Source organism: Mixophyes fleayi, unplaced genomic scaffold (genome assembly GCF_038048845.1).
Source record: "Mixophyes fleayi isolate aMixFle1 unplaced genomic scaffold, aMixFle1.hap1 Scaffold_93, whole genome shotgun sequence".
NCBI classification, from domain to species: Eukaryota; Metazoa; Chordata; class Amphibia; order Anura; family Limnodynastidae; genus Mixophyes; species Mixophyes fleayi.
Genome location: NW_027448662.1, coordinates 193244 through 207317, shown reverse-complemented (window position 1 = coordinate 207317; position 14074 = coordinate 193244). Strand labels below are relative to the sequence as shown.

The window sequence follows — 14074 nt, the reverse complement described above, 5'->3', positions numbered from 1 at the left end:
ATATAACGGTTACATAGTACACACATAGTACAGGTATATAACGGTTACATAGTACACACATAGTACAGGTATATAACGGTTACATAGTACACACATGGTACAGGTATATAACGGTTACATAGCACACACATAGTACAAGTATATAACGGTTACATAGCACACACATAGTACAGGTATATAACGGAAGTATATAACGGTTACATAGTACACACATAGTACAAGCATATAACGGTTACATAGCACACACATAGTACAGGTATATAACGGAAGTATATAACGGTTACATAGTACACACATAGTACAGGTATATAACAGTTACATAGTACACACATAGTACAGGTATATAACGGTTACATAGCACACACATAGTACAGGTATATAACGGAAGTATATAACGGTTACATAGTACACACATAGTACAGGTATATAACAGTTACATAGTACACACATAGTACAGGTATATAACGGTTACATAGCACACACATAGTACAAGCATATAACGGTTACATAGCACACACATAGTACAGGTATATAACAGTTACATAGTACACACATAGTACAGGTATATAACGGTTACATAGTACACACATAGTACAGGTATATAACGGTTACATAGCACACACATAGTACAAGTATATAACGGTTACATAGTACACACATGGTACAGGTATATAACGGTTACATAGTACACACATAGTACAGGTATATAACAGTTACATAGCACACACATAGTACAAGCATATAACGGTTACATAGTACACACATAGTACAAGTATATAACGGTTACATAGTACACACATAGTACAGGTATATAACGGAAGTATATAACGGTTACATAGTACACACATAGTACAGGTATATAACGGTTACATAGTACACACATAGTACAGGTATATAACGGTTACATAGTACACACATAGTACAAGTATATAACGGTTACATAGTACACACATAGTACAAGTATATAACGGTTACATAGTACACACATAGTACAGGTATATAACAGTTACATAGTACACACATAGTACAGGTATATAACGGTTACATAGTACACACATAGTACAGGTATATAACGGTTACATAGCACACACATAGTACAGGTATATAACGGTTACATAGTACACACATAGTACAGGTATATAACGGTTACATAGTACACACATAGTACAAGTATATAACGGTTACATAGTACACACATAGTACAAGTATATAACGGTTACATAGTACACACATAGTACAAGTATATAACGGTTACATAGTACACACATAGTACAGGTATATAACGGAAGTATATAACGGTTACATAGTACACACATAGTACAGGTATATAACGGTTACATAGTACACACATAGTACAAGTATATAACGGTTACATAGTACACACATAGTACAAGTATATAACGGTTACATAGTACACACATAGTACAGGTATATAACGGAAGTATATAACGGTTACATAGTACACACATAGTACAGGTATATAACGGTTACATAGTACACACATAGTACAGGTATATAACGGTTACATAGTACACACATAGTACAGGTATATAACAGTTACATAGCACACACATAGTACAAGTATATAACTGTTACATAGTACACACATAGTACAGGTATATAACGGAAGTATATAACGGTTACATAGTACACACATAGTACAGGTATATAACGGTTACATAGTACACACATAGTACAGGTATATAACGGTTACATAGTACACACATGGTACAGGTATATAACGGTTACATAGCACACACATAGTACAAGTATATAACGGTTACATAGCACACACATAGTACAGGTATATAACGGAAGTATATAACGGTTACATAGTACACACATAGTACAAGCATATAACGGTTACATAGCACACACATAGTACAGGTATATAACGGAAGTATATAACGGTTACATAGTACACACATAGTACAGGTATATAACAGTTACATAGTACACACATAGTACAGGTATATAACGGTTACATAGCACACACATAGTACAGGTATATAACGGAAGTATATAACGGTTACATAGTACACACATAGTACAGGTATATAACAGTTACATAGTACACACATAGTACAGGTATATAACGGTTACATAGCACACACATAGTACAAGCATATAACGGTTACATAGCACACACATAGTACAGGTATATAACAGTTACATAGTACACACATAGTACAGGTATATAACGGTTACATAGTACACACATAGTACAGGTATATAACGGTTACATAGCACACACATAGTACAAGTATATAACGGTTACATAGTACACACATGGTACAGGTATATAACGGTTACATAGTACACACATAGTACAGGTATATAACAGTTACATAGCACACACATAGTACAAGCATATAACGGTTACATAGCACACACATAGTACAGGTATATAACGGAAGTATATAACGGTTACATAGTACACACATAGTACAGGTATATAACAGTTACATAGTACACACATAGTACAGGTATATAACGGTTACATAGTACACACATGGTACAGGTATATAACGGTTACATAGCACACAGATAGTACAGGTATATAACAGTTACATAGTACACACATAGTACAGGTATATAACAGTTACATAGTACACACATAGTACAAGTATATAACAGTTACATAGTACACACATAGTACAGGTATATAACAGTTACATAGTACACACATAGTACAGGTATATAACGGAAGTATATAACGGTTACATAGTACACACATAGTACAGGTATATAACGGTTACATAGTACACACATAGTACAGGTATATAACGGTTACATAGTACACACATGGTACAGGTATATAACGGTTACATAGCACACACATAGTACAGGTATATAACAGTTACATAGTACACACATTGTACAGGTATATAACGGAAGTATATAACGGTTACATAGCACACACATAGTACAGGTATATAACGGGAGTATATAACGGTTACATAGCACACACATAGTACAGGTATATAACGGAAGTATATAACGGTTACATAGCACACACATAGTACAGGTATATAACGGAAGTATATAACGGTTACATAGCACACACATAGTACAGGTATATAACGGAAGTATATAACGGTTACATAGTACACACATAGTACAGGTATATAACGGTTACATAGCACACACATAGTACAGGTATATAACAGTTACATAGTACACACATAGTACAAGTATATAACGGTTACATAGTACACACATGGTACAGGTATATAACGGTTACATAGCACACACATAGTACAGGAATATAACGGTTACATAGCACACACATAGTACAGGTATATAACGGTTACATAGTACACACATAGTACAGGTATATAACGGTTACATAGCACACACATAGTACAGGTATATAACGGTTACATAGCACACACATAGTACAGGTATATAACAGTTACATAGTACACACATAGTACAGGTATATAACGGTTACATAGTACACACATGGTACAGGTATATAACGGTTACATAGCACACACATAGTACAGGTATATAACGGTTACATAGTACACACATAGTACAGGTATATAACGGTTACATAGCACACACATAGTACAAGCATATAACGGTTACATAGCACACACATAGTACAGGTATATAACGGTTACATAGCACACACATAGTACAGGTATATAACGGTTACATAGTACACACATAGTACAGGTATATAACGGTTACATAGTACACACATAGTACAAGCATATAACGGTTACATAGCACACACATAGTACAGGTATATAACGGTTACATAGCACACACATAGTACAGGTATATAACAGTTACATAGTACACACATAGTACAGGTATATAACGGTTACATAGTACACACATGGTACAGGTATATAACGGTTACATAGCACACACATAGTACAGGTATATAACGGTTACATAGTACACACATAGTACAGGTATATAACGGTTACATAGCACACACATAGTACAAGCATATAACGGTTACATAGCACACACATAGTACAGGTATATAACGGTTACATAGCACACACATAGTACAGGTATATAACGGTTACATAGCACACACATGGTACAGGTATATAACGGTTACATAGCACACACATAGTACAGGTATATAACGGTTACATAGTACACACATAGTACAAGTATATAACGGTTACATAGCACACACATGGTACAGGTATATAACGGTTACATAGTACACACATGGTACAGGTATATAACGGTTACATAGTACACACATGGTACAGGTATATAACGGTTACATAGTACACACATAGTACAGGTATATAACGGAAGTATATAACGGTTACATAGTACACACATAGTACAGGTATATAACGGAAGTATATAACGGTTACATAGTACACACATAGTACAGGTATATAACGGAAGTATATAACGGTTACATAGTACACACATAGTACAGGTATATAACAGTTACATAGTACACACATAGTACAGGTATATAACGGTTACATAGCACACACATAGTACAGGTATATAACAGTTACATAGTACACACATGGTACAGGTATATAACGGTTACATAGTACACACATAGTACAGGTATATAACGGAAGTATATAACGGTTACATAGTACACACATAGTACAGGTATATAACGGAAGTATATAACGGTTACATAGTACACACATAGTACAGGTATATAACGGAAGTATATAACGGTTACATAGTACACACATAGTACAGGTATATAACGGTTACATAGCACACACATAGTACAGGTATATAACAGTTACATAGTACACACATAGTACAAGTATATAACGGTTACATAGTACACACATGGTACAGGTATATAACGGTTACATAGCACACACATAGTACAGGAATATAACGGTTACATAGCACACACATAGTACAGGTATATAACGGTTACATAGTACACACATAGTACAGGTATATAACGGTTACATAGCACACACATAGTACAGGTATATAACGGTTACATAGCACACACATAGTACAGGTATATAACAGTTACATAGTACACACATAGTACAGGTATATAACGGTTACATAGTACACACATGGTACAGGTATATAACGGTTACATAGCACACACATAGTACAGGTATATAACGGTTACATAGTACACACATAGTACAGGTATATAACGGTTACATAGCACACACATAGTACAAGCATATAACGGTTACATAGCACACACATAGTACAGGTATATAACGGTTACATAGCACACACATAGTACAGGTATATAACGGTTACATAGTACACACATAGTACAGGTATATAACGGTTACATAGTACACACATAGTACAAGCATATAACGGTTACATAGCACACACATAGTACAGGTATATAACGGTTACATAGCACACACATAGTACAGGTATATAACGGTTACATAGCACACACATAGTACAGGTATATAACGGTTACATAGCACACACATAGTACAGGTATATAACGGTTACATAGCACACACATAGTACAGGTATATAACGGTTACATAGCACACACATAGTACAGGTATATAACGGTTACATAGCACACACATAGTACAGGTATATAACGGTTACATAGTACACACATGGTACAGGTATATAACGGTTACATAGCACACACATAGTACAGGTATATAACGGTTACATAGTACACACATGGTACAGGTATATAACGGTTACATAGCACACACATAGTACAGGTATATAACGGTTACATAGTACACACATGGTACAGGTATATAACGGTTACATAGCACACACATAGTACAGGTATATAACGGTTACATAGCACACACATGGTACAGGTATATAACGGTTACATAGCACACACATGGTACAGGTATATAACGGTTACATAGCACACACATAGTACAGGTATATAACGGTTACATAGCACACACATGGTACAGGTATATAACGGTTACATAGCACACACATAGTACAGGTATATAACGGTTACATAGTACACACATAGTACAAGTATATAACGGTTACATAGCACACACATGGTACAGGTATATAACGGTTACATAGTACACACATGGTACAGGTATATAACGGTTACATAGTACACACATGGTACAGGTATATAACGGTTACATAGTACACACATAGTACAGGTATATAACGGAAGTATATAACGGTTACATAGTACACACATAGTACAGGTATATAACGGAAGTATATAACGGTTACATAGTACACACATAGTACAGGTATATAACGGAAGTATATAACGGTTACATAGTACACACATAGTACAGGTATATAACAGTTACATAGTACACACATAGTACAGGTATATAACGGTTACATAGCACACACATAGTACAGGTATATAACAGTTACATAGTACACACATGGTACAGGTATATAACGGTTACATAGTACACACATAGTACAGGTATATAACGGAAGTATATAACGGTTACATAGTACACACATAGTACAGGTATATAACGGAAGTATATAACGGTTACATAGTACACACATAGTACAGGTATATAACGGAAGTATATAACGGTTACATAGTACACACATAGTACAGGTATATAACAGTTACATAGTACACACATAGTACAGGTATATAACGGTTACATAGCACACACATAGTACAGGTATATAACAGTTACATAGTACACACATGGTACAGGTATATAACGGTTACATAGTACACACATAGTACAGGTATATAACAGTTACATAGTACACACATGGTACAGGTATATAACGGTTACATAGCACACACATAGTACAAGTATATAACGGTTACATAGTACACACATAGTACAGGTATATAACGGTTACATAGCACACACATAGTACAAGTATATAACAGTTACATAGTACACACATAGTACAGGTATATAACAGTTACATAGTACACACATAGTACAGGTATATAACGGTTACATAGTACACACATAGTACAGGTATATAACGGTTACATAGCACACACATAGTACAGGTATATAACAGTTACATAGTACACACATAGTACAGGTATATAACGGTTACATAGTACACACATGGTACAGGTATATAACGGTTACATAGCACACACATAGTATATATAAGTATATAAGCCGCTGGAGGTTAGTAACTATATGCAGCATAAGAGATTAATATTTCATAAGGACGTAGCCACAGTTCGGTAAGAGATTGGCACTAACAACCGATCACACATTCATTGAAAATGACATCTCCGGCATTGGGCAAACTAAAACGCACGCCTATAAATTTGCCATAAACACTCTGTTTTGCCTAATTGTATATTGGACACATTAAGGCTTTATAGTAACTATGATCATTGCAGCTCTCCCGGAATCCCCTGACAGTAGAGGGCGCCATCACGCTCCTGAGCTCAGTTACCAGGCGGTCAGAGAGCAGGATGGAGGAGCTGGACATTTCTGTGAGTACGGAGAGAATGTATAAAGCGATATGTGCAGTATGATATCATCATATACATTGTGTCTTCTCCTCTCAGAACGTTCTGGTCAACCAACAATTCCTTTCACTTCTGGAAGCAGCTTCCACTTCCCGCCCTACGTTACATGTGTTGTACGCTGGAAAACAAGGATTTATCACTAAAAAACGTGCAGTGCGTCCAGATCCTATGAGGGTCATACAGGTGATGGGACGTGTGTTTATAGACATACTATTGTGTGATTGTCATCTACACAAAGCCTCCACATACACTCTGCACCTCAAATTGTATATGTTCCCACAGTCCACCTTCAGTCCTGACAGATATACATGTGCACACACACAAAAATGTGCATACACACACACATACAAACATACATGTGCATACACATATACAGACATACATGTACACATATAGACATACATGTACAAACACACAAACATACATGTGCATACACACACATATATATGCATACAGACATACATGTGCATAGACATATACAGACATACATGCACACACACACACAGACATACATGTTCATACACACATACACATGCATACAGACATACATGTGGAAACAAACAGACATACATGTGCATACATACAGATATACGTATACATACAGATATACATGTGCACACACACAGACATTCACATGCATACACAGACATACATGTACACACAAACATACATGTGCATGAACACACACACATGTACACTCAGAGACATACATGTTGCACATACAGACATACATGTGCACACACATATAGACATATATGTGCATGCATACATGGGAACACTATACATATACACATACAGACATACATGTGCATATACACCTACTGCAAAAGAATATGCTATATACCATAGTTATAATAAACAGAGATGTACAGAGGAGATATAGGCAGTGCTTCAGACAGAGGATGTTTAGCAAGAAATACCCAGAAAGAAAACCTATTAATAACCATTTCCCAAAGTGCAAAGGGGGGGGTGGGGGGGTGTAATTACCTCCCATCCTGCTCCGTGCCCTGCAGCGGGGGGGTGTAATCACCTCCCATCCTGCTCCGAGTCCGGCAGCAGGGGGGGTGCAAATACCACCCATCCTGCTCCGTGCCCTGCAGTGGGGGGGGGGGGGGGTGTAAATACCACCAATCCTGCTCCGTGCCCTGCAGCGGGGGGGTGTAATCACCACCCATTCTGCTCCGTGCCCTGCAGCGGGGGGGGGGGGGGGGTGTAATTACCACCAATCCTGCTCCGTGCCCTGCAGCGGGGGGGGTGTAATCACCACCCATTCTGCTCCGTGCCCTGCAGCGGGGGGGGGGGGGGGTAATTACCACCCATCCTGCTCCGTGCCCTGCAGCAGGGGGGGTGTAATTACCACCCATCCTGCTCCGTGCCCTGCAGCGGGGGGAGGTCATTGCACTTGACAGTTGAACAATGGCACACTGACATTTGGGGTCACAGAACAATGGCACATTGAGACTAGGGGTCACAGAACAATGGCACATTGACACTAGGGGTCACAGAACAATAGCACATTGACACTAGGGGTTACAGAACAATGGCACACTGACACTTGGGGTCACAGAACAATGGCACACTGACACTTGGGGTCACAGAACAATAGCACATTGACACTAGGGGTCACAGAACAACGGCACACTGACACTTGGGGTCACAGAACACTGGCACACTGACACTTGGCGTCACAGAACAACGGCACACTGACACTTGGCGTCACAGAACAACGGCACACTGACACTTGGCGTCACAGAACAACGGCACACTGACACTTGGCGTCACAGAACAACGGCACACTTACACTTGGCGTCACAGAACAACGGCACACTGACACTTGGGGTCACAGAACAACGGCACACTGACACTTGGGGTCACAGAACAACGGCACACTTACACTTGGGGTCACAGAACAACGGCACACTGACACTTGGGGTCACAGAACAATGGCACATTGACACTAGGGGTCACAGAACAATGGCACATTGACACTAGGGGTCACAGAACAATGGCACATTGACACTAGGGGTCACAGAACAATGGCACATTGACACTAGGGGTCACAGAACAATGGCACATTGACACTAGGGGTCACAGAACAATGGCACATTGACACTAGGGGTCACAGAACAACGGCACACTGACACTTGGGGTCACAGAACACTGGCACACTGACACTTGGGGTCACAGAACACTGGCACACTGACACTTGGGGTCACAGAACAACGGCACACTGACACTTGGGGTCACAGAACAACGGCACACTGACACTTGGCGTCACAGAACAATGGCACATTGACACTAGGGGTCACAGAACAATAGCACATTGACACTAGGGGTCACAGAACAATGGCACATTGACACTAGGGGTCACAGAACAATAGCACATTGACACTAGGGGTCACAGAACAACGGCACACTGACACTTGGGGTCACAGAACACTGGCACACTGACACTTGGGGTCACAGAACACTGGCACACTGACACTTGGGGTCACAGAACACTGGCACACTGACACTTGGGGTCACAGAACACTGGCACACTGACACTTGGGGTCACAGAACAACGGCACACTGACACTTGGGGTCACAGAACAACGGCACACTGACACTTGGGGTCACAGAACAACGGCACACTGACACTTGGCGTCACAGAACAACGGCACACTGACACTTGGCGTCACAGAACAACGGCACACTGACACTTGGCGTCACAGAACAACGGCACACTGACACTTGGGGTCACAGAACAACGGCACACTGACACTTGGCGTCACAGAACAACGGCACACTGACACTTGGCGTCACAGAACAACGGCACACTGACACTTGGGGTCACAGAACAACGGCACACTGACACTTGGCGTCACAGAACAACGGCACACTGACACTTGGCGTCACAGAACAACGGCACACTGACACTTGGCGTCACAGAACAACGGCACACTTACACTTGGGGTCACAGAACAACGGCACACTGACACTTGGCGTCACAGAACAACGGCACACTTACACTTGGCGTCACAGAACAACGGCACACTGACACTTGGCGTCACAGAACAACGGCACACTGACACTTGGGGTCACAGAACAACGGCACACTGACACTTGGGGTCACAGAACAACGGCACACTTACACTTGGGGTCACAGAACACTGGCACACTGACACTTGGCGTCACAGAACAACGGCACACTTACACTTGGCGTCACAGAACAACGGCACACTGACACTTGGGGTCACAGAACAACGGCACACTGACACTTGGGGTCACAGAACAACGGCACACTGACACTTGGGGTCACAGAACAACGGCACACTGACACTTGGGGTCACAGAACAACGGCACACTGACACTTGGGGTCACAGAACAACGGCACACTGACACTTGGGGTCACAGAACAACGGCACACTTACACTTGGGGTCTCAGCTAAAAAATATTGAGCACTTCTTAACAGGAGATGGCTGATAGTGTGATTCTTTGATGAGGGGTTTCCTGGTAAATAGCCATTATAAGACTCATTTACAACCATGTGAAAGTGGAAATGTCCTATTGTGACATGAACAATATTCTGCATGAACATGTGAGCCAAAATGACAAAGGTTTGCACTTTGATGGGAGGTTGAGCTGTTTGTGGAGTCCTCGGTAATCATAGAAAGTGTATCTTGGTCTGTACTCAAGTGGAAAAAGTGGGACATAATTTTGCATGGCGGAATAATCTTAATGAGTTGATGTGGGTGGAGAAGTAACATTTAGGGAGGTGGTCACAGTTATATGGGTAATTGTACAGCATTTTGGACCTGATTTTCTGCCTGGTCAGAGGTGGTGTATACCAGGGCTCATCCTATAAATATACTGAGCCCTAACACTGGGTCCCGATGTCACCTGAATCTCATGAATCATTCAGCCATAAACCAGGCTAAAGTCAGCAATATTTTAGGAGAAAAATGTTTTTTTTTAGTAGGTTGGACTTTGTAATGACACTTTCCACAATGCACCGAGTACCCAAATGTAGGCACAGATTAATTTACCTGACACCAGGAAGCAGGCGCCTTGAAATTAAGCATAGTTGAAAAGTAGGCGCAATTGTCCAAAATTGTCTGTATTTTTTTGTTGGCTTATAAGAGGGATAACAAATGCGGGGATCGTGTTACACAATAAACAATGGGAGTCATGGGAGAGAACAGTACTAGGTCCTCCGTGTACTATATTCCTTAGACCTTGTTTTCTGATCCCTTCAGGATTTCCTGGATGAAAGAAAACTTCGGATGCTGGATTTCTTCAAGAACATGGACAAAGATGGCAGCATGAGTGTCTCCGTCAGTGACTTTCTCAGGTACCTTACGGTGAGTACGGGTGGTAGGGATGATATCCTGCCTGTGAGCGTCTGTGTGACACCACCCTGCGGCCTCACTGAGCATCAGGGGATTGTGCCCGACACTGACACCGGTTAATGGATATTAGACATCCTCTGACATCTGCTTGTTATCAGCTCCAATCCCTGCTTGGCCCTGGACTATATATAAGTCTCTGTCAGTGGGACCAGCTTGGGGCCACAACCTGTGGGTATTCTGAGTCCAAGTGGTGGCTAATATCAGACTTCGTGCCCAAAGCTAGCCAGCGGCGACTGCCAGCAATACAGTGTCAGCTGCACATGGAATGATTCATTATCAGCCATATGTTTTATTTGTGATGATTAATATTTTATATAGCGCCAGCATACGCCACATCGCTTTATAATCAGAAACAAATTCTGCAGTATAACATGATTGGGTATTACTAGACAGGCTAAGGGGTCACATGGTGCTGCCCATGGGTCAAATCCAGATTGTACCAGGAATAGTGCATGGAGGAGCAATGTGACCAACACAGATGGCAAGAGAGCCACAGAGTTATGATACTGAAATCCAAATGAGCCTGTTTAGTTTCCAAAATAAGCTGTAAAGATGAAGAAGAGGAGGGGACAAGTTCTTAGCCTTGTAGTACTCCAACTGATGGAGGAGATGGATCGAGAGAAAAGAACATTGAATGAGCGATTAGATAAGCCATGTATCAGTAAACTCGATGAATAAGAAAGGCTCCGCGCAGATGGATATTACAGTACATTTATTACATATGACTCCCAATCTGCTGCCACAATTCTTCTCCACAGGTAGCTGGTGTCACACTGGATGCTGTCCAGATGGACTCCTTGCTGCAGAGACTGGATAAAGATCAGTCTGGGACTATTGACTACAGGTGAGAGGGAGAACTCTGCTGATTGCAATGAATACCTCCCCCAATACAGGGAAGGGCTGGCAACAACAGTAGGTTTCACGTAACAGTGCAGGTACGTCAGAGGCATGTATAATCATATATAACATCTAATAGCCCCATCAGACTAGTACTGAATGCTGAGACAATACAGAGAGCATCATAATGACTAATATACAATGCACAGAGCATTCCAGTGACCAATATACAATGCACAGAGCATTCTAGTGCCCAATATACAATGCACATAGCATTCTAGTGCCCAATATACAATACACAGAGCATTCCAGTGACCAATATACAATGCACAGAGCATTGAAGTGACCAATATACAATGCACATAGCATTCTAGTGCCCAATATACAATAAGAGAGCATTCTAGTGCCCAATATACAATACAGAGAACATTCCAGTGACCAATATACAATGCAGAGAGAATTCCAGTGCCCAATATACAATACAGAGAACATTCTAGTGATCAATATAAAATACAGAGAACATTCTCGTGACCAATATACAATAAGAGAACATGTGACCAATATACAACACAGAGAACATTCTAGTGACCAATATACAATAAGAGAGCATTCTAGTGACCAATATACAATACAGAGAACATTCTAGTGCCCAATATACAATGCACAGAGCATTCTAGTGCCCAATATACAATAAGAGAGCATTCTAGTGACCAATATACAATACAGAGAACATTCTAGTGACCAATATACAATACAGAGAGCATTCTAGTGACCAATATACAATACAGAAATCATTCTAGTGACCAATATACAATGCAGAGAGCATTCTAGTGACCAATATACAATACAGAAAGCATTCTAGTGACCAATATACAATGCAGAGAGCATTCCAGTGACCAATATACAATGCAGAGAGCATTCTAGTGGCTGATATACAATACACAGGACATTCTAATGACCTGTATACAATACACAGAGCATTGCCGCTATATTAATTTAAGACTCAATCATCTATTAAGATTGCTTATTTGTGTTTTCCATATGGACTGCAGGAAAGATTCCCATTGGAGTCATAAAGAATGGATTTGGGGGTGTTTATATTTTATAAGGCAAATGTGACTTTTGCATTTATTGCCAAAACAGTATTCTCTCTTGTGTTTCATACACTTCAATATATTGTATACAAATAGAGCATCACTGTGCTATCATGGGGCGTATTCTGACGTACGCCGGAGGTGTTTTGAGTTGGATACGACTCAAAACACATAAGTCCGCATTTTTGCAACAGAATATTTCTGTGTACGTTTGGGACACAATATGTATTCATCTCTAAATTAGGCCCTTAATACCCTGCTATACTCATTGTCAGGTGGATTTATTCTTTTCCTCTGCTGCCCCTTATCTCTGGAA

At 40.2% G+C, this 14074-nt stretch overlaps 2 protein-coding genes across 3 annotated transcripts in view; one reads left to right on the top strand and one right to left on the bottom strand.

Moving 5' to 3' along the window:
• ANGEL1 (angel homolog 1) overlaps positions 1 to 14074 on the bottom strand; it is a 146325-nt gene that overhangs the window by 34092 nt on the left and 98159 nt on the right. The gene's annotated exons all lie outside the window — the stretch shown is intronic.
• LRRC74A (leucine rich repeat containing 74A) overlaps positions 1 to 14074 on the top strand; it is a 29783-nt gene that overhangs the window by 14074 nt on the left and 1635 nt on the right. Inside the window, exons 10-13 of the mRNA XM_075194630.1 lie at positions 7304 to 7399; positions 7475 to 7618; positions 11675 to 11779; positions 12586 to 12671. Coding sequence (XP_075050731.1) covers positions 7304 to 7399; positions 7475 to 7618; positions 11675 to 11779; positions 12586 to 12671 — 431 coding nt within the window. The remainder of the gene's footprint in view (positions 1 to 7303; positions 7400 to 7474; positions 7619 to 11674; positions 11780 to 12585; positions 12672 to 14074) is intronic.